Here is a 20,394-nt window from a genome sequence, read left to right on the forward strand (position 1 = left end):
TGCAAGCCCACCCCGGGGAGCGGAAGCTGCTCTGTGTTTGGCTTTCGCATGGATGAAGTTGTGGAGTGAAGGACCAGCTCACCGGCCCCCACTCGCTCTTCCTCTCACCCATATCTAAGTTGGCAGTGGGGTGACACCAGCGGGGCACAGGGCAGCGTCCTGGAAGCAGCCACCAAAGGCTTGCCACTCTGTTTCTAGAGCAGGGGTGTCCAAGACTGGTGGACTGGGAGTTGAACTCCACGAGTCTTAAAATTGCCAAGGTGGGTCCCTCCTGGTCTATGGGCCTCCCCAGCCGAACGGGCCAGGGGGCTGTCACAGCAGCCGCGTCATCCTTCCTCCCTGTAGCGAGGCTGCGGGGGCCGTTTCTCCGCTGGAGGGAGGCCTCTGCCAGCTCTTCCCGGCAGAGGGGACGGCTCACCGTGGCAGCCGAGCACCACCGGAGGCAGCTGCTCGGCCGGTGCCTGGAGAGGTGGAAGCAAGATCATCTCAGCCGCATCAGAGTCCTGGTGAGCCCCTCTGCCAGTTCCCCACCCGGGAGGAGATTCCCCTTTTTGGGGAGGGGCAGCATAGGTGGGAGGTCCTCTCTGGTCAAATGTGGCCTTTCCACTGGGTTAGGGTTCCACTGGGGGAACCCCTTGAAGCAGTGGAGCCATTTGGGGGTGCTGGGAGGGAATGAAGCGGAGGTTACTGTCTGCATTTGGGAAAAGCAGCTGCAGCAGGCAGAAGCAGCCCTCACCCACCCTCCAGGAGGGGAGGGGGCTTCAGATTGTGCTTTCCCCCCCATAGCTCCTGCGGAGACAAGGGGAGCAGCTGCTGGCCCGGAGACTTTCCGCAGCTGCCTTTGCCTCCTGGAAGGCCCAGGTGAGCTCGGCCGCCCCTTCCAAGCTGGACGGGGAGAGGCTGAGGCTGGACAGAACTGGAGGTTTCCTGGGGGGAGAAGAGAGGGCACCCTCCCCTTCGGTCTTGCCGCCACCAGAGGACTTCCTTTGCGGATGCTGGCAGTCCACGTGGCCTTCAACCCTCTTTCTGCACCTACAGCTGGCAGACAGACGGCGAGAGCGGCAGCAGAGCGTGCAGGCCCTCTGGCACTGGTCCCGGACTCTTCAGCGGAAGGTCAGTCTTGGCCCTGCAAGTGCCCACTCAGCTTTGGACTGCTGGCTGTGGAGCTCACCGGTGCCCACCTTCCGGTCCTCTTTCCAGCACCATTTGTGGCTCTGAGAGGCTGTGCCAAGGAGGTGGGGTGTCCGTTGGGCATTGTGCTTCAGACGTCCCCGGGCTGCTTCTCAAAAGGCGACTGGACTTTCTTGGTGTTTTTCTTTGAAAACGTTTAGTTCCTCATTCAAGAGGCTTCTCCAGTTCCAGAGAAGCTTCTTAGATGAGAAGCAAAATGTTTTCAGGAAAAAACAAAAAAAGTCCAGATACCTTTTGAAAAAAACACCTTAGGGGCAACTATGACCTGGATGATTGAGAACCTCTGTGGATTCCTGACTCAGAACCAGCCCAGAGTCCAGCTGGACCAGAATGGAGAAGCAGCTCTCATTCTCCTAACACGTCAGCTGAGGGTCCAGCAGCTCTGCCCACGGCCACCGCCTCTGGGTCTTGCCAAATGCTACATTTCATCATGCGGGGCAGTCTTGAGGCTGTTTGGCCCTCAGAGGGAGGAGAGGCAGCCCCCGCCACTCCCAACCCCGTCAGAGCCACCGAAGCCCTTGTTTAGTTGGATGCAGCTTTTCACTGTTAATGTTTCTTGAAACATTAGATATCGGTTTATTATACACTATATAAAGCTGCATGATTATGATATGCCGTCTGCATCAAAGAAGAGATCCAGATAAAGAAAGAAAATGGCAAAAATTTGGAACAGGAAACAGAAGACAAACCTTTAAAAAGCAACTAAGTAAAAGTTCTATCCAGTTCCAAATGTAAAAGAAAAAAAAACAGGATATTGAAATGATGTAACTGTTTGATCAGTTTCCATCTTGTTGATTACCATCTGTTGTGAATTTTGAAAAGATTTTCAAGTTCTTTTCCGTTAGGTTTTTAAACATTTTAAGCATTTAATATAGCATGTCCTTCACGGAGAGCTTTTCCTACATCCAGTGAGGCTGTAGGCAGATATTTATCAGCCTGCCAAACTCTTAGAAGGGTCTTGAAACGCTCTGTTACGAAACCAGGGGAAATAGGCCCCATAATCTTCTCACCTGGGTACCTTTCACCCTCTGAGCATCAGTGTTTTAACAGGTGAGAGCGACACGTACCAGGCCAGATCCTGTCCAGGGTTGTGGAGTAGCAGTTCCACAGCCAACGAGGGAAGGAGGGCAAAGTTAAGGAGAAGAGTTTATGCAGCAACGGATCTGCCCCGCAGGAGAGCCGAGACAGAGGCTCAATTAGACTCTTCCTCCTCCCTTTAAGCCTGTGACTTTGCTTACCGGCCTCTTGAACCCACAAAGGCTCCCTAGAAGGGCTTTTGCAACACTGACCGGCCACTTCTTCAGCCTCTCTGCTTAGGAAAAAGGGCATTTCCCCCTAAACCGTCTTTAAAATTACAGGGATGTGAAGCTAGTAGGATGTAATTCTTCTTCAGAAGCAGATTCTGTCCAGCGTAGGAACTTCCTTAGTTCTTCATTTCTAGAGTTGTTCCAGTTCTGCTGTCAGGGCTCAGTCAAGTTGCCTGAGGGCGCATCCAACGTCTCCCTGCCCAGAAGCTGCACCTGCATCTGCGAAACAGGCATTTGGAGGATGAAATCCAAAAAACAGGAGGAATGCCATTGCAATCACTCTTCCTAACAACTCCCAGAGCAAAGACACCGTTTCCCTTTGTTGCGCGCGGGAGAGGGCATCAGGTCAGGGGGATGCCGCTCTGTCTCGGCTGCAGGTGCTGAGTGCCTGGCGAGGCTTCGTGCAGGAGCAGCTGCGGAAGAAGGGCCGGCTCGCACGGGCGGCCGAGAGCTACCAGGCGGAGCTGCTGCGCGAGGGCCTCTGCCGCGTCCTGAGATTCGTGGCCGCCGTGAAGCAGCACCGAGGGCGTTTGCAAGCCCAGCATCAGCTGCAGGTGAAGCAGGAGCCCGGCTGGGAGACGTGTCTCTCGCCCCGTGAGGGTGCCAGTTGATTTGCATGCCAGCCTGATGATGCGGGGGGGCCTTCTGCTTGTGGCAGGCTTTTCATTGCTGGGTGGGATTCGGGGTCTGGGTGCCAGCGAGACCAGCCCCTCCTGCCCTGTGCTTGCTTGCAGGCTGCGTGTCAGCGCCACCACTTGGTCTACCGTTATGCCCTGATGTGGAAGCAGAAGGCTCTTTCCCGGAAGCCCAGCCTGGCACTTTCGGGCACTCCCGCCAAGAAGCACGTGACGTTTGAGGTGCCAAGGCTGGGCCACGTCCTTCCTGGTGGTCTCGGGGGACAGGCCAATCTTCCCAGGGTGCCAAGCGACTACCAGGCTGCTGGAGATTCCATCCTAACAGATTTGTGAGTCAGAATTTTAAATCAGAATGGAAGAGTTGGATGGGATCTCAGAGACCATCTAGTCCAACCCCTGTTCAATGTAGAATTCCACTCTTAGAGCATCCACGTTTCCTGCAAAAGAGAGTCTACCACCTCAGATCCGTCAAGGAGCAGCTCCCGCAGTGAGGCAGTAGAAACGGCCTCTTTCTAATTTAAAGCCATTGTCCTACCTTGCCTTGTCTGGACCAACCCTGAAGAGTTCTGCCCCGTCTTCCACGTGGCAGATGCTTCCCCATCTCCCTGCCATCCTCTTTATTCCAGGCTGAAGATCCTCAGGGCCTTCAGCTGCTCCTCGTTTTCCTCCCAGCCCCTTCTCATCACAGCTCCGGTTTGCCAGCTCCTTCCCAAATGGCCCTGCCCAGAACTGGATCCCGGATGCTACCTGCCACGTCCCCAGTGTAGACGGGAGAGGAGCTGTGCCTTCTTTTAGTTGAGATCCTTTACTTTGGTCAGTGCTGTCAAGGACTGGATTTGCTTTTTCTGCGGCTGCATCCAGCTTGGCTTGCAACGTGCTGCACTGGGTGCAGGTTTCCTTGCAGAGGAGGAGCGAGAGAAGAGCTGATGTCTGCAACAGAAAACGTCCCCCGGGCCCAGACTGTCGGAGCAGCCCTTTTCTCCGGCAGCCACTCTCTGAGAGGGGAGTCCTGCCCCATTTTGAGGCCTCCTGGATGCCTGGCCTGAGCGGTCGCCCGTGAATCGTTGGGCTGGCCGTGGGAAGGCTTGAGCTCAGAGGAGGCAGAAGGCCTGTTTGGCCACAAGGCGGCCCTTCGGAGGTGGCTCTCTCCACCGCCTTTCCTGAACCTGGGCTGGCCGTTGCCTTTTCTACTGGCCACCTGATGGCCTCTTTGCCCCCCCCCAATAGTCCTGGTTAAAGGGCCCGGGGGATAGAGGAGGAGAGCTTGGGCAGCCCATCAGCTTGTGCAAAGCCACTTTGCCTGTGTCCTGCTGGTGGCCTGCTGCCCCGTGTGTGTGTGTGTGTGTGTGTGTGTGGCAAGCAAACAGCATACTCCTGCCCACAGGTACGCTGCTCGCCAGGTGAGGCTGCAACCTCGTAGACCTGATTTCCTGATACCATTTCCTGAGAAAAGGGGGCTGCCCCACACAGAGAAGTGGTAAGTGGACCGCAAGAACAACAGAAAGAGTCAGGTCAGGTTGATTTGGGTCCAAAGTTCAGGTGTAGGCAAAGATTCGGGCATCCCAGTCAAACTATGTTTCGGGGAAAACTGCAAAGAGATTGTAATGGTATGTGGGAAAGACCTTGGCAGATGGGGTGAAGACATGTGAACAGTCAGATAAGGGAGGGCGCTGCCCACATCTGCACAAGGGGCAGAGAGAGAGGCTTGCAAGGGACCCTCCCTCATGAGGTAAAGGTGACCCCAGGAGATTTGTCCTTTCAGACTTGCAAATTCTGTTAAGGCAGCCTCACAAAAGAGTCGAGTTAGCTCAGCTGGTTTAGTTTCCTGTCTGGTCTGCCCGGTGAGGCAGCATCCCCTGCGTGGCAGAGGTTTAACGGGGCACCTTTTGCACCTGCCAGCTGGGCTCCCTCTTGACGTGCGGTTAGACTGACGGGTGGCCAGAGTGGCTTTGACTCGCCATCGCAAGATCAGTCTCCCAACGGAGCTCCGATCGTGACTAGTATCGTAGCCAAATTCAGCTATGCAAGCAAATTTGTTCCAACCTCCAGTTGCAGAATTTCAGCTTCCTTTTTAGATAAGCCACTTTATGATGGTTAAATAAGAACCTGTTAAAAAATAACCCACGAGCAAATAACAACCAGCTATGCTGCATCGCCCCTTTCAGGGACCAGCATCCCTGGCCGATTCCCAAGGAGGGTTTGTCAGTGGACAGAAGGCCTCGGGCCAGCGCTAGGCTTGGCCAAGGGAAGGGGATGGCTATCAGCATAGACCAGTGTGTGTGTGTGTGTGTGTGTGTGTGTGTGTGTGTGTGTGTGCTGTTTTGGGTGTGATGGCTTTGTTTCCAAGTTGCGGTAAAAAGACCTAGGAAAGACATTTGGATATATGGATAAAAGTTTAGGAAAAGCACTGAGTATTTATGCAAAAAGTAGCAAACATTCCTCTCCTTTCCCCCACAGGCTGGGAAGCTCTGCTGGTTTTGCTCAGCCAACGGCTGCGGGGCCCCCCTTGTCTGCCCTCCCCAGCATCGACCCTTCGCCGTCCCCTTTCAGTGGCCGCGGTTACTCCTCTGGTTCCTTTCCCAAATCTGGACTACCACCCAGCGGGAGTTCTTGGCTGCACGGCCCCACCAGTGCTGCCCCAGAGCTGCAGCCCCCCGCCTCCTTCACGCTGGGGGCAAAGAGGGCGAGTGTCGAGACGGTGAGCATCTGGAAAGCGGCACCTCCTGCTCTGCGGCTCCCCCCACCCAGCCTCTTGCCCGGGGCTGGATCGGGGTGTCCCATGGTCCAGAGGCCAATGGCTGAGGTGCTCAGCCCGGGGACGCCGGCGGCCTCCAGGGACCTTCAGGTGGGGCCAGCGAGCCCAGCCCAGAGCCACGGATGCAATGGTCTCTTTTGCCCTTCCCCAGCCCTCCCCCGGACCACCAGCTGCATCCCCTGGCAAGGCGAGGGGGCCTTTGCTCATTCCCGAAGATTTTACGAGGAGTCGGAGGAGTCCTCCTCTCTGCGGAAAAACAGGTAATGCTGGCATCCTGGGAGCCTTTCGGCAGGAACGTTTTCCTGGCCTGCTGCGTGGAAGCGACGTGTGGAGAATAGGGATAGGCAGGAATCCCGACCGAAGGAAAGAGGGTGGGAACATTCCTCAAGCCCTGTTTGGAAGCGACTCGGACAGACGTCTCCCTGGTTCACCGGGAGGGGCGCTAAAGCCAGTCAGGCTGGCAAGGCGCCGTCCCAGGAGCCAATCTCAACAGAGCCGAGTTCGAGTCTTCCTGCAAATTTTGAGTTTCTGATCTGACCTAGGATGCAGTTGCCTCTTGGGAGCTTCTTGGGTTGGAGCGGCTTTTGAATTGGGTTGGAGCAAAAGAGTGTGGTGTAGCCTTTGCTTCGCGGTATGGTCTTTGCTTCGTGGTATGGTCTCCCTCTGGCCGAGTGGTGCTTGTAACCGGCCTCATAGGTCACTCTAGAAGCATCCACACTCCCAAACCTGCGAGGAGGGCCAGCTGCAAGAGACTCCACATAGCAGGAGTAGCCTCGGTCTCCTCCAGTGTGATGAATGATTCTTGCCTGAATTCTTAGGATCTGAGCTTATCAAAAGGAAGAAGTGCTACTGAAGATTGACTGGACAAAGGTGGGATGCCACCTTATTGGAAATTCCTCTCTGGGGTTTTGGTCTTCCAGTAGCCGTGGTCCTAAGAGAGGAGAAGGGGAGGAGATTCTCAGGGGCACTTGGATGGCAGTCAAGCCCTTGTCTCTGACATGACAGGCTCTGGATACCTCTGTTTGAGGTCGAGTTGCAGAGGCAAGTTGGACGTCCACTCATGCACCAACGTGCTGCGTGGCAGAATCACTTTCTGGGATGCCAGAGTGGACTTCTGCCCTGGTGTTGGGAGCGTCCCTGGCAGATGGTGCTGGGCAGCTTCAACTTCCACACACTCTGAGAGAATTCCAGGAAGGGTTAGCAATTTATGATCGTCATGGTGCCAGCGGCATCCGAGCCGTTGGCCTGATCTGTACATCTTTACATACAGCTAGACATGTTCTTGGCCACATAAAGTTCATACATAACCATGAAGCTGTCTTCCGTTTCCCACCCTTACTACCTTGAGCAAAGAATACCTGGTGATTAGCCGTTGCCTGCTCTCTTCTGGGAGGTGAAAGTCGAGAGCTACTGGAGGGCTGCCTTGAGATATTTGTGCAATGTGTTGCTGATAAAAAATTGCACAAACTTGGGATTCTTTGTGGTTTGGAGATTCTGAGCGAGTGGGTGAAGCAGTCTGCAGAACGGACTCGGCAACCACTGGGCTAGGTGTATGCCTGTCCTGGCTTTTACCTGAGGTGGTGTGAAGGAAAAATCAGGAAAACTGTCAGCGCTTAAAGGGGCAGTTTCAGTGGTTGGTGCCAGAGTGGAAAGAGGTCACCCTGCTGGCTCCTTTGTGGGTCATCTCTCTCATCCTGCTCCTAAATGTGTCCAGGAAAACATTGAGTGGAGTCATTAGCTCGTTTGGACTGAAATGTTTTGTGACGGTGATGCCTACTAAGGCAGGAAAGCTTGGGAATCTTGACCCGGTGCCAGGAAGGTGTGTGGGAATGGATGGGAACGACGGAGTGAGTCCTGGCAAGGCAGAGGTAGTGCTTGTCCTGAAATTGGTCTTGTCCCCTTGTAGTTCTGGATGGAACTGTGCTCCCCCAGAGAAAATAGGCCTGTGACTTGGAGATAATCTAAGGCTACCCTTAAAGCAGGAGTCCCCAACCCCTGGTCAGTGGACCAGCACCGGGCCATGGCGTGCCAGAAAATGAGCTGCAGAAAGAAGCAAAGCCCCATCTGTGAGATGCTGGCAGCACACGAAACCAGGCCCCCTCCAGTCCACGGAAAATCCTCTCTCCACGGAACCGGTCCCTGGTGCCTGAAAGGTTGGGGGCTGCTGCCTTAGAGAGCCACCTGGAAGCCACAGCTAGGGGACAGCACTCGTCTCAAGCCCTTGCAGTCGTTACCCAGGGCCGTGGCACCTGTAGGGATGGGCTACTGCAGCATGCTGTATGTGGGGCCCATTTGGAAGCTGCAGTCAGATCGAACTCCTCCCCCCCAATTCATGAAGGAGAACCACTGAGTGTGGCACCAATGTTGCAGGAGCTGCCTTAGTTGCCAGTAAGCTTCCATAGATGGCTTGGCACCCGGGCACAGTTCAACCTAGGGAGACGGTGTGAGGAAGAACAAGGCAACAATGTCTGTGTGGTGCCCATCTTGTATGTGGAGTTTCTTGGGCCAGAATGGAACCCTCACTGCTGGTTTTGAGGTGGGTGGTCAAGAGGAGATTGGGCTGGAGACAGTCTGGGGCTTCGTGTCACCAAGTTTTCATCCCGGGGGGGGCTGTTTTAATTGGATAGACCATTGCATTTGAGGGGGTTATTGTTGGATTGTGTGTAAACCACTAGAGTCCATGTGGGATCAGCAGAATGCAAATGTTACAATTAGCTCCTTTATTCCCCCCCCCCCTTTTTTAGAAAAATGTACTTTCACGTGTCAGGGAATCTCAAGCCAATCCAGACTATTTAGGAAAGAAAGAAGCAGAAATTCTGAAGTGTTTTGAAAATAGGCCCTTGACCTAAGCGTGGCAAGAACTTGCGAAAGAAAACCTGTGTATTTGGGGCTGTTGGCTGTTGAGCCTTTCAAGCAAAAGACAGTGGAACCATCTAATCCTGTTTCGTCCTGGCAGTTCCTCTGCCTGCTGAACGAGACTGGGAAGAGATCAGTCTGCACAAATTTTGGCAAGTTCTAGAGATAATTTCTAGAAGAAAAGTGGATGGGAAGAATGTTCCAAACGCTAAGCAAGTTACTTCTTTTTTGTTTTAGAAACCAAACGAGGAGAGGCTGAAGTTCAGCATCTGCAGGATGAGCTCCAACTGATGGGGCAAAAAATGCAGCATTACTACAGCCAGCAGCAGGAACTGAAGTGTGTGCCAAGAATGCTTTTCTATTCCCATTCAGGGCTTGGTTTCTGCTTTGCAGCTTGTAGAAGAGTCTGAATCGGAAGAATTCCTCGGCTGTGGAGAATGGTCGTGAAGACCTCCTCCTTCTTCCCAGCACTGATGACGTTACCTAGTTTGGGCAATGAAAGGTCTGCATAAATGCAGCCAAGCTCAGAGAGCACCCAGGACCGCTGCAGAAGCCGGCCTGCCTGCTTTGCGCTACCTGCTCTCCTCTCCCTGCTCCTTCGGAGGTGCCCAGAGCATCCGTTGGACAGCGGTGCTCTGTGGGGAAGGAAGGGGCCAGATGGGGGCCTGGGGGGTGCTCTTTGGGGAGGGGGGGCAGGGGTTAGGATTCTCCAGGCTTGTTCTCCCAGGAGCCAGCCCCTCTTCCCCTCCCACGCTTCCTGTGGGGCGGTATTGAAACGGGGATAGTTGTCACCCGACTTCCTTGTGAAGCCAAGTTGGGGGTGGATGGATGCCATTCTCCAGGTGGGTATGGAAAGCAGTGGCTGTGTGGTCAGGCTGTCTAGTGGTCACAGCAGATTGGAAACCAAGACTGGTTTGAAGAAGGATGGCCTCTTCCGTTCTGTTCGTGGTGGCCCAGGAGCGTCAGTGTTTATTTTGGAAGAGGTTTCACTATCTAGCTTCCATTTTATATCTATTTCTTTTATTGTTTCTAATTAACGGATTGTTTTCAGTTGTTACTTTTGTTTAAAAAAATAAAATGATCACAATCAGCTGTAAAAGTGCAGTTGATGTGAGCTTTGGGCAGAGATCCGTTGCTTCTCTGGAAGCAAAATGAAGAGTTTTCACTTGCCTTTTAGGTTTTGCCAGCGACAGGAACGGCTTCTTGGCAAGTGGCTGGAATTGAGAGGAGGAGTCGGGGAATCCACCGATGCGCAGGAAATCCGCGAGAAGCTGGGCCAGGTATTAGCTGGAGGCTTCTGGGGTCACTGGTAGACAGGGTAGCCTTGGACAGGCCAGAGCAAATACTACAACATTTCAGCTTCTTCAAGAAGAGCGGAAATGAGCCTTGCAACCCCCCCACCCCCAAGATACTTTCTGGTTTTGGCAGGCTCTGAGTTTCTTTCTTGTCCTGTAGTTGTAGCACTGAGCGTGGAAACTGCCCTCATAGATTTTAAAGACAAGTCAGCAAAAATAACAGCTGGAAATTGGAACATTGTAGGAACAGGAGGAGCTGTTACTAGACAAAATTGCTTTGTGTCTTTCCCTATCACAACGGAATATCCTGATTTTCTTGAGTGTGCATATAACATATCCCCCAAGGTCTAGATTTTCAAGCAGAAGTCCCACCCCTCCACTCTGAACTTCATAATCCAGTCCTTCCGAATCCAGAAAATTGGCAGCTGCATCGTAATTCTCCGGTTGCTTAGCACCCTTCATATATCTTTCCATTTTATTTGCAAAGAAATAGAAGATAAATTATGAATGATTCTAGTTAGACACAAGCCCAAAGTTTAGACCAGTGTTTCTCAACTTTGGCAGCTTGAAGATATGTGGACTTCAACTCCCAGAATTCCCCAGCAAGCTTAAGAGTTGAAATCTGCTCATCTTAAAAGTACCAATGTTGAGAATCATTGGGTTCAGACCCATAAATTTGGAAGGAACATAAGTCCCATCCCTCCACTCTTGTCAAGGATTCGCTGGAACCTCAGACAGACGACCACTCAGCCTTTTCAAGACTTGCAGCAAGAGGAGACCAGGCTTGCTTCATCTGGCTCCTTGTCAGCACATACAATCCAGAGGTTTCTCCTGATGTCTATTTAGCCTTTAACCCTTGTTCTTCTTCTACCAGAGGTGGCCGTGGAAAAGAGAACAAGCCCATCTCTGTGTGTTACCTCCAGATATTTAAAGACTGCTGTCGTATCTGGTCTTCTGTAGATTAAACACAGGCGTATTCTTCAACTTCTCCTACTGTGCAGGGCTTGGGCTGTGGGCCCTTCACCATCTTGGTAGCCCTCTGAACTTGCCCCAGTTTGTCTGTCTCTCTTTTTTCACCTGAAAAAAAAGTGCCCAGAACTGGAGAAATATTCCAAGCAGTTCTCAATTAAGGCAAAGGAGAGGGGAACTGTGACTTCTCCCAACTTCTGTGCTCTCATTAACACACTCCAAAATAATATTGGTCTTCTTTTAGCAGAGGGATTACACTGCAGAGGGATTACACTGCTAACCCACATTTTGTTTGGGAATCTGCTTGGGGTAAATGAAGCTGCTCTTGCTTCCCCCAAATCCCTCTGAGAAGTAAACTTAGAATTGATCTGGCAGCTCAGGGGATTGAGGACGTGCAGTAAGCAGAAGCCGGGGTGCGAGAGTTGGTTGTTGCTCATGGGAAAATGTTTAGGAATAATAGTTTCAGAAAGGTACAGCATGCCATCTCTCTGTAGTTGAATCAGGCTGTCCCTCACCCACATGATTCTTCATGTTCCTGGTTTCTTTTTTCTTTTGCAGCTGAAGGTGCAGATTGGCTCACTTATAAGCACGTTGGAAGGAGAGCGGCAGCTGATGCAGAAATACGTGAACCGTGTCCAGGACATCCAAGCTGCTCTGAAGACCTAGGCATCTCCACCTCCTGCCTGCGTGATCACACAGCGAAGGACTCGCCCTTCTGTCCGTCCTTCTGCAGGGCCAGAGGAGCTGCGCCCACCAGCTTAGATAGTCCCGCACATTCCTCAAACTCAACCACCCCAGGAGAGGGGGGGGCTTGCTTTTAAGAACGCATCTACAGCATTTTCCAAAATAAAACACTTTAAAAGTCAAAGCTTGGTCAGTTCTTATTTTTATTTTAAAACATTTGCCATTAATGAGTTAATGTCTTAAGTTGTATATTTTGACATACAAAAATACTGTGCTACTGATACAGTTGAAAAATAAAAGGATTCTCCATGTTGGAGAAATTCACAGCGTCACCAAGAAACCCAATTTGTTTAGGGTTTGGGTGACCCCCTGAGCCCAGAGTTTCACAGGACCTGGTCCAGAACCACCTTCCGACGGAGACCAACTGAAGGGGCTCCTGTACAGCAGAACAGAGCAACAGGGAAGCGGAAGGCTCAGAGTCGGACTGCAAAGAGACTAGCAAAGAGAAGCAAGTAATTCCCCTCCTCTAATAGAGCGAGGCACGGCTGTCTGTCGTGTGGCTCCTGGTGACCTCCTGGGGCCGTATGCAGCAGGGCACGGGACGATGGAGGATTAAAAAGCTGTTTTCTGGTTAAGAACTTCGCTTCTGGCTTGTGGGAAAGGAAGGAAGGGGAGGAAGCGGCCATCACAAAGGTCCACTTTCTGCCTTTCATCCCTCACAGCCACAGATAAAGGCCCTTATCATAGGTATGCAGCGTCACACACAGGACTTGTCAGACCAAGTTCTGCTCTACATTTAGCTACAGCAAGTTGTCTCTGAAAACTACTGGCCATAGGAAAAAAAGGACAGACAACTCTCCTTTTTTTCTATGGCCATAACCCCAAAGTCTGAAGCCTATAAAAGATATTTTAGGGCAAAGTGGAGAATTTATAGTGATCAATTCTGATTCCTCCTCAGCCTCATCCTTGGAACAGCTCCAGCAGAGAACTGGAAGTTAATACATAGGAGAAGACATGAGAATTGTTCAATGTTCCTCATGGTGTTTCTTTAAGTAGTCCTGGGCAGAGGGAAGAGAAACGAACTCCGATCCTTCCTAGTGGGACTGGTGTGTGTTTTCACACGCCAGGTTCAAGAGAGGGGATCCGAGATCCCCTGTGCAAGACAGAAAAAGGGAAGGCCCAGCACAGCAGGACAGTTTGGGAAGTTGGAATGAGCCAGAGGAAGAGGTCAGCTGGGCTCCCCCGATCCGGGTGAAATGCTGAACACAGACAGTGTTGGAGGCTCAGACGGAGCACAAACCTCTGCTTTAAAGGGAGACGAGGAGATGTTTAGCAGGTTCCTTAGTCGGATTTCAAGCTGCGTTTTTTCTTTTGAGACCTCCCCCTTCTCCAGGATTGGAGTGGAACACTGGTGTAGATAAAGTGAATTTGAGGGTTAAGCAGGCCAGTTGGATCGTGTCCCTTTAAAGAAGAGAGCTTCCTTCTGCCTTTCCTCTTCTTCTCGGCGCAGAGCAGAGGAGCCGCACAAAGGCCAGCTGCGTGTGGAGCCAGAGGAAGAAACTTCAGAGCCCGGAAGGAAGAACCCCCCCCCCCCGGTCAACATCCTTGAAGGCCACAGTCCCCGACCCATCCGCAGCCCTCCCGGAGACCAGCCCGGCCCCCCCAGGTCAAGACCCAGGACTCGTTCTCTTCACTCAGGTCCCGCTGAGCAGCGCTTCACCACACAAACGGCTTCCATGTACGAACGGAGTCCCTGTCCACAGGAAAGCCCCTCCCCTCGGACCACGGAGACCCTAGAGGGACCCCAAAGCCTCCCCAAAGCGTATTTTCTGGCCGGGCTTCAAGTAGAAGTTAAAGTCTTTGGGCGCCTCAAAGATCAGAACAATTGTTGAGCCTAAATTAAATTCGCCTAAATGTTCTCCTTTCCTCATGGGAACGCCTTCCTCGTTCTTGCCGGTTACGAAGCTGAAGTCGTTGTAGGATCCTTTGCTGTAGCTGGGGTTGTTGGTCTGCAGCTTCTGCCAGGAGGGAGGAAGGGAGAAGGGGGTTGCCGGGCAGGTGAGGGAGATGCAGTGGGCCACTTTCACTCTTCGTCTATGGCCTGAACTCGCTCAGTGCGTTAAAGATGGGCGAGGCTGATGGGGAACCCAAGGGGGGGGGCCTCTGACGCTCCTGTGGAAGCCGTGCCGGCCTTAGCCCCAGGTGGGTGTATTCCTAGTGGCAGGAGCAGCTTTCGGGGTTCACAAACCACCTAAGCTGCCCCCTTGCCAACTCAATCACCTGGCGGCCCTCCAGCCACTCTGCAGCCTGGTCTCCTTGTGCCCCTGGGCAGGGGCCAGGACGCAGGGATGCTGGGGCTCGCCCACCTGACGGCCGCTCAAACAACCCAGCCTCCCTTTGAGGTTTCCTCACCTGATCGCAGTAAATGCGGATGGATCCCACGTTCTGAGCTCCCACTGCGGTCAAGGAAAAGAAGCCGTGTTTCCAGAAGCCCGACAGGACGACCCGCTCGTTATGACAGAAGAGTTCTTTGATCCAACGTGCCACGCCAGGGTTCACAGACATCAGGGCACCTGGGGAGACAGCAAGTCTCTGCCGTGGTTTTGGCTGATCCAGCTGCTGCTTCCAGAAGCTGGAAACAGAACTGAGGTCGTGGGAGGGGAGATGCCAGAAGACCTCTGAGGCCGTCTAATGTCTCCAGCAATGTTGGAAAGTAGTTCAGCAGGCGTTTGAAGACAATGTCTACCAGAGAAGGAGTCCCCTAACGTCCGTTGAACCTACTGCTCTGGTGGGGAGGGGTTAAAGTGTAGTACTGCAGGCTAACTCTGCCCACAGACTGGAGTTTGTTCCTGACTGGCTCGAGGTTGATTCGAGCCTTTCATCCTTCCAAGGTCGGTAAAATGAGGACCCTGATTGTTGGGGGCAAGAGGCTGACTCTGTACACCGCACAGAGAGGGCTGTAAAGCACTGCGGGGTGGTACGTACTGTTAGTGTAAGTGCTAGTGAAGAGAGAGGGCGAGAAGGCTTACCAGGGCAGGCTGAGAGAGAAAAACTAGAGGTGGGGACTTGATTCCTTCCCCCAGGAAGGGATCTGCTCCAAGGTTACATACAGCTCTGGGCCGCTGCTCTGTCTGAGCTGCTGTGGGGATAAGGAAGGTCTCCCAAGTGAGCTAAGGTGGGGACTCTTCTGGATCTTTGGGGGGGGGCAGAGGTGGTGGGAAAGTGCTTAAAGTCTTCCCCTCCCTTTTGGTCTCCTGATCCTAGTCACCTGCTGCTGTCAGTGGGGCTTCACAAGACTCCACCCAGCCCCATTTCTTGCTAGGATGCCCTGCGCCTCCCAGTCGTCCATGGAGGCATTTCAGGGAAGCAAAGAAGGCACTGGCCGAAGGACCCCGGCATTTGCTAAGCAAAGAAAGCTCCCTGCCTTGGAGCTGCGGGCCAATCTGGCTTTGGAACAGCCGGCTTTGATCGATCCCTGGACAAAGACTTTGTATCCCAAAATTATTTCCCGTTTGTCAGGTTTTCTTGTCTACCTGCAGAGGAGTGTGGGGAGAATCACCAACTCCTGAATTCTCTTAAGTGGGGAGAAGAACCTCTTGCGGAAATGTGCAGCATAAGTTAGCGAGTCTGGCCTCAATCAAGTAGGGAAGAGTGTGCGATGAGCCATCGGGCCTGGGGAACCCAGAGTGGGATGGAGCCTGTCAAGTGGCTCGTTAGATTTATTGCTGTCACGGGGTGGCGTGGGGCTGTTGCTTTTATATCAGGTTTTTATATCAGGTTTTTATTGTTTGTAAGCTGCCCAGAGTCACTGAGAGTGAGTGGGCAGCCATATTATCAAATAAACACAGAAGCAGTTTGTAGGCCACTGTGAGGAATGGATGCTCCTGAGCGTGTTCTACTTGTTCTTTGAGAAATGTCCGTGTGCAAAGAGCTGCTGCCTCTGGGTCTCCCACCTGTGGAAAGGAGACCTACCTGGGAAGTGACGCCGATGAGAGACCTTCCAGTCGGTGGGCGAGTGGAAGCAGTGGTAGTCCCCGGGGGCCAGGTAAATCACACAATGGAAGAGCTCGTTGGTGTCTTTTGTAACCAGCTGTTTTTGGAAGGAGTCACAACAGGAAGCTGGAACAGAGCAGCAGAGGAAAGGTTTTCTGAGAAAAGAACCGCAAAGCTGCCTGGTTGTTGATCCAGCAACTCAAATCACTCACTCCTTCACCTACTCCAAACAAAGCTAAAGGCATCACCTGCATGGAGAGCCCAACACAGAGCGGTAAGACCAAGAGGCAACTGGATGGGGAGGACACCTACAACAGCCATAGGTTTAAAAACAAGGTAAGTCTAAATGTCCCTTGAGACTTGGTGATGGGAATTAGCGTTTCCTTGGCAACTTTTTAGTTCCACAAAGCACCTACTGCTACATGTGGTCTTATTCGGGACATGGAGAAACTGAGAAGCAAAGCTGGAATGCCGATCTTGAGCTCTCTCATTCCAGATTCATGACCGATGAAAATCCAGAAGCGAACACAAGAGAAACGGCAGGGGCACACCGGCATGCATCTTCCCCCTGCGAATTTCACTGCATATATTGATATTAAATAGCCATCAGACTGAGTTACAGAATACCACTTATTCCTTGTGCGTGAGGGTTAGGAGCTGAACAGCCACTGGGGCGCCAAACACTGCAAACGTGGCTTCTGAAAAAACTACCCTGGAAATCATTGCATCTTCTGACAAGAGATCTCTGGAGATCTGCTCATCCTTGGCCAGAGAGCAGACCGTGAGGGCAGGGCAGTGATTGAACGCCTGCCCGAGACCTTCTCTCCGTCCAGCCCACCTTGTGGCAAAGATGTGGATGGAGTTTGCCTCCTTGGAGGACAGGCAGAGTGTACGAGCAATAAAGAGAAACCAAATAAAAGCCAGGCCTCCTCCTTGGAACGGCTTCTCTCACTCTCCTGGCTGCCCTGTGGTGCTGAGCCTCCTCCTCACTCCTCCCGCAGCACAGACAAGGCTGCCTCCCAACCTTTGCCTCTGGAGCCCGATGCTGCCTGTTCCGCTGAGCCGAAGCGAGGGGGAGGCAGTGCAGATGCGAAGCGCACCTGGTTCCTTAACTCTGGGCCGCCATTCCTCCTGATGTCTCTAGGGAGTGAGTGGAGACCGGCTGCCTCGTCTGCTGCAATTCATCCTTCTAAAGAGGCTTCAAAGACTGTCCAGGAAGGGGGAGAGGAATGCTACCTCTGCCCCGCTAGCCAACTGTCTGGAAAGAAGGATCCTGGAGCTCAAAGGGACGACTTACTTGGATTATTTTGGCAGTTGTCGTGATTGGCATGGGGACCCAGGAAGGACTCGAGAGAGTAAGTGATGCCTTTTACTTGTTCTACTTTACAGTTCTTCACTTGCCCAAAACTGAGGATCTTTCCATCCGAAGGGCTGACCTGTGGAGGAGAAAGAGCAAAAAGAAGCTGGATGCTATTTTCTCTTCCACTTCGATTAAACAACACCGATGGTTGCTCAAACTTACAGTAGTTTGTTCTATTTTCATTAAATGCAATAATAATATGGATGTAGTTAACCTACCCAAACAAGCAGCATTAAAACAATTTTAACTGAAATTTAAAAGGCTTTTCTACAACCTCCCTACCCAAAAATGGAAAAGGAGGAAGCAGGGCAGCTGCCCTTTGACCCGGAAACTGACCACGCTGTGCCGGTTGCAGACGGGCCGTGCCTGGGGTTTCAGCTTCCGTCGGAAGAATTCACTCAGGTTGCGGTAGTGATGGAGGTCCTCCACAGCCGCCTCCTTCATGTTCACCCCAAAGGTCCAGATGTAGAGGCTGAGGATGGGCTTCCGAAGCCAGGTGGGCAGCTCCATGCTGTTCAGCCGGCCCCACGCACGGGAGAGCAGGCGGGTTGGCACCGACTTGTACAAGGAGACCTAGAGAGAGATGGGGGGGGAGGGATTCAGCCGGACCGTCTGCAGTTTGAGGGGAAAAAGAGAAAAGTCCGCCCGGCAAAGTTTCACATCAGGAGTAGGGACCTGGGAAGCAGACGGGGGCACAGATCCTCTTTTGATTTAACGGGAACTGTGTCCAAGCAGTCTCCAAGAATTCCACATGACTGAATAGAAGACAAAAAAAGTCAGGGCAGGGAACCCACTATTAACACCCTTCCACATCCAGCACTGAGAAGGGGCAGGATGAGCAATCCACATGCACAAGGATGTCTCCCTTCAGGGCCCAAAGAGACATTTCCCCAGTTAGGCCAAGACCCTTTTGCAGAACCTGTTAAGGCAGCGGCCCCCAACCTTTTGGGTACCAGGGACCAGTTCTGTGGGAGAGGTTATTCCACGGACCGGGGGGGGGCTGGTTTTGCCTGCTGCCTGAATCCCGTGGATGGGGCTTCCGTTTGTTTGCATGGCCCGGTTTCTGGCATGCCGTGGACCGGTACCAGTCCACGAAACAGGGGGTTGGGGACCCATGTGAAGGTACCGCAAAGAGGAGCCATTTGCATCTCAGATGGGGTGACCTCCTTGCAGAGTGCTAATTGGATGCTTAATTGATTTTGATGGCAGAAGCCAAAAGCCACCTTCCATCAGCTACTCCTTCCCACCACCTTCCACAAAATCCATTCCAGAAGGAAACGTGGAAGTGCTCGGTGGCTGTTTTTCACTGTTCATCCCGGAGCGTCCTCCGTCCTCTCCCTTCACATAGTGATTTATGACTATATGAGGAAGCAGTCAGAGTGGAAATGAGCCCATTTTTAACCTGCACAAAGCAATGGAAACACTTTATCACAGATAGGCAAGAATTACAGCATCTTGTGGTAGGTCTGATTCAATTAATAGCTTTTTGTAATGCTGAATATGCAAACTAGGACTATTACTTACATTTCTGCCTCTGGATTTAGAACCAGAGACTGCAGAAGCTGACCAATTATCAGGAGTAAGAAATCAGCCCCTCTTTCGTGGCCAAGGCAATTCCCCTCCCCCAAAGGCTGGCCTACATAGCTCCATGGTCAAAAAAGGCCCACCCAGCTCAGCCTGCCTGTCCTCCAGACGGGTTCCCTCCACTGCTCCTGGATCAAGTGGCAACCGTGGGAGAGAAGAGGCCAGGACGTTTTTCAGGGCTCTGCTTCCTCCTTCCTGAAGGCCCAAATAGCTTTGCATCTCTGGCAAGGAAGGAACGCCTGGACATCCCAGAATAAAATGCAATGACCCCGGCCTTGAACTGATTTTGCAAGCCCAAACAACCAGACCCACAACTGCAGAGTTCAAACTAGCTACTTTATTCTTCGCTGCCAATAATACAGGAATCTCCCCAGACCGGCAGCTTTTCTCTTGGAACCATTAACTAAGGCTCAGAGGCAGTGTGTGTGTGTGTGTGTGTGTGTGTGTGTGTGTGTGTGTGTGTGTCACACTTTGCCTTCTTGCATTTACATAATGAGTCCAGGCTAATTCCCGGCTTGAGCCCTCCTGCTGACTGGGATGGTTGCTTCCAGTAAGATTCACAGCCCACAAGCCTTATGAAATTATGCTGCAAACACTCCATAGCTTCGGGCTGGGTTTTGGTAGAAAATAAAAAGTGTCAGCAGCCATAGTATAATATAACTAAAGGAAAGGAAAGAGGGGAGGAAGCATCTGAAAGTGCACATTTTGCCCCAATAAGGCAGAGTCAAGGTATAACGCTTGCCTACTGCGAGTTCGCCTGATGGACCAAGGCCAGAAGGAAGGCCTCTCAGTGTCCATTGGCTTTGGCCATCCTCCTCCGCAGTTACTGAGAAAAACCCATGGCAACCATAAGCCCGAATATTATTTCTTGATATTGGCGTATCATGATTCTGTTGTAGTGCTTCCTGTTGGTCTTATGGCTAGACTTGACCCAAACTCTTTATAGTTGCCTCAAGTGCCGATTCTCCCCTTCAACGAATGGCTTAATCCATCTTCAGTGTATCACTACAAGTATAAAGGATCACAGGAATTGGCAGCTGGCCCAAATGATCATTAACTCTGATTCACCCATCTTGGATCTGTAGAAAGGGATCATCAAAGGGGAATATATACACTGGGACAGATGTGGTGCCAGAATTACAGGTTACTTATTGTGTCTCCAAAACTGATAAAACATCTTTAAAAGAGATATCCAAACTAGCAGTGATGGCTTCTCTTAGATTGTCCGGGGCAAACCTGCCTGGCCAGACTCCCACTGAAAGGCCCCATCCTATCTAGATGGGAGACAGCAGTTTTACTGTTTTCAAAGTCACCTAGAAGATTCTGTAGTGTGTCATCAACACCGCTCTGTACTTCAGTTGAGCCCAGTATCTGATGACTCATATGGGGACCCTGACACCTTAAATTCTAATTAACACCTGCCTTTATGCAGAGATCTTTGGCATTCCTTATCCTTGGGGATAATTTTAGGCCCTTATAGAAGATTTTAGAAATTGTAGCTTCTGGGCCCAGTATTTAGATTCCTTGGGTTTTGAGATAACCAACGTGGAGCTAAAACAAGAGATATTGATTACAACTTTCCAAGAAGCTGGAATATTTTCCTCTTACTGTTACAAAGATGGTTTGTTTACAAGTTCCTTCACTTTTGCCAATTGTCATAAATATCCTGTTGTTCTCCACAAAAGAACTTTCTTCCCAGTAAGACTCAATGCTTCGCCCTCCGTGCTTTTTGAAGGGAGATCTAACACCCCTTCCTCTTTATCCT

General features: G+C 51.8%; 2 protein-coding genes across 13 annotated transcripts in view; one reads left to right on the forward strand and one right to left on the reverse strand.

The window, feature by feature from the left end:
* SFI1 (SFI1 centrin binding protein) overlaps positions 1-11,876 on the forward strand; it is a 36,904-nt gene extending 25,028 nt beyond the window's left edge. For 2 of the 10 annotated variants that reach the window (XM_083373908.1, XM_083373907.1), the window contains 12 exons: positions 346-506; positions 787-861; positions 1,039-1,113; positions 2,876-3,052; positions 3,233-3,462; positions 4,518-4,610; positions 5,591-5,831; positions 6,040-6,148; positions 8,982-9,081; positions 9,922-10,024; positions 10,756-10,863; positions 11,567-11,876. In XM_083373908.1, the coding sequence (XP_083230034.1) occupies positions 346-506; positions 787-861; positions 1,039-1,113; positions 2,876-3,052; positions 3,233-3,462; positions 4,518-4,610; positions 5,591-5,831; positions 6,040-6,148; positions 8,982-9,081; positions 9,922-10,024; positions 10,756-10,863; positions 11,567-11,674 (1,580 nt within the window). In that variant the 3' untranslated portion in view covers positions 11,675-11,876. Of the gene's footprint in view, positions 1-345; positions 507-786; positions 862-991; positions 1,114-2,875; positions 3,053-3,232; positions 3,463-3,759; positions 3,928-4,500; positions 4,611-5,590; positions 5,832-6,039; positions 6,149-8,981; positions 9,082-9,921; positions 10,025-10,755; positions 10,864-11,566 lie in introns of those variants that run through there. The other 8 variants (XR_014493809.1, XM_083373904.1, XM_083373906.1 and 5 more) reach the window with 8 other exon arrangements.
* Positions 11,877-11,878: 2 nt separating this feature from the next.
* PISD (phosphatidylserine decarboxylase) overlaps positions 11,879-20,394 on the reverse strand; it is a 61,976-nt gene continuing 53,460 nt past the window's right edge. For all 3 annotated transcript variants that reach the window (XM_083373918.1, XM_083373920.1, XM_083373919.1), the window contains exons 4-8: positions 17,382-17,618; positions 16,983-17,121; positions 15,665-15,811; positions 14,105-14,265; positions 11,879-13,710 (exon numbers count right to left, since the gene is read on the reverse strand). In XM_083373918.1, the coding sequence (XP_083230044.1) occupies positions 13,486-13,710; positions 14,105-14,265; positions 15,665-15,811; positions 16,983-17,121; positions 17,382-17,618 (909 nt within the window). In that variant the 3' untranslated portion in view covers positions 11,879-13,485. The remainder of the gene's footprint in view (positions 13,711-14,104; positions 14,266-15,664; positions 15,812-16,982; positions 17,122-17,381; positions 17,619-20,394) is intronic.

Source organism: Vipera ursinii (genome assembly GCF_947247035.1).
Source record: "Vipera ursinii genome assembly, chromosome: 14".
Lineage (NCBI taxonomy): Eukaryota > Metazoa > Chordata > Lepidosauria > Squamata > Viperidae > Vipera > Vipera ursinii.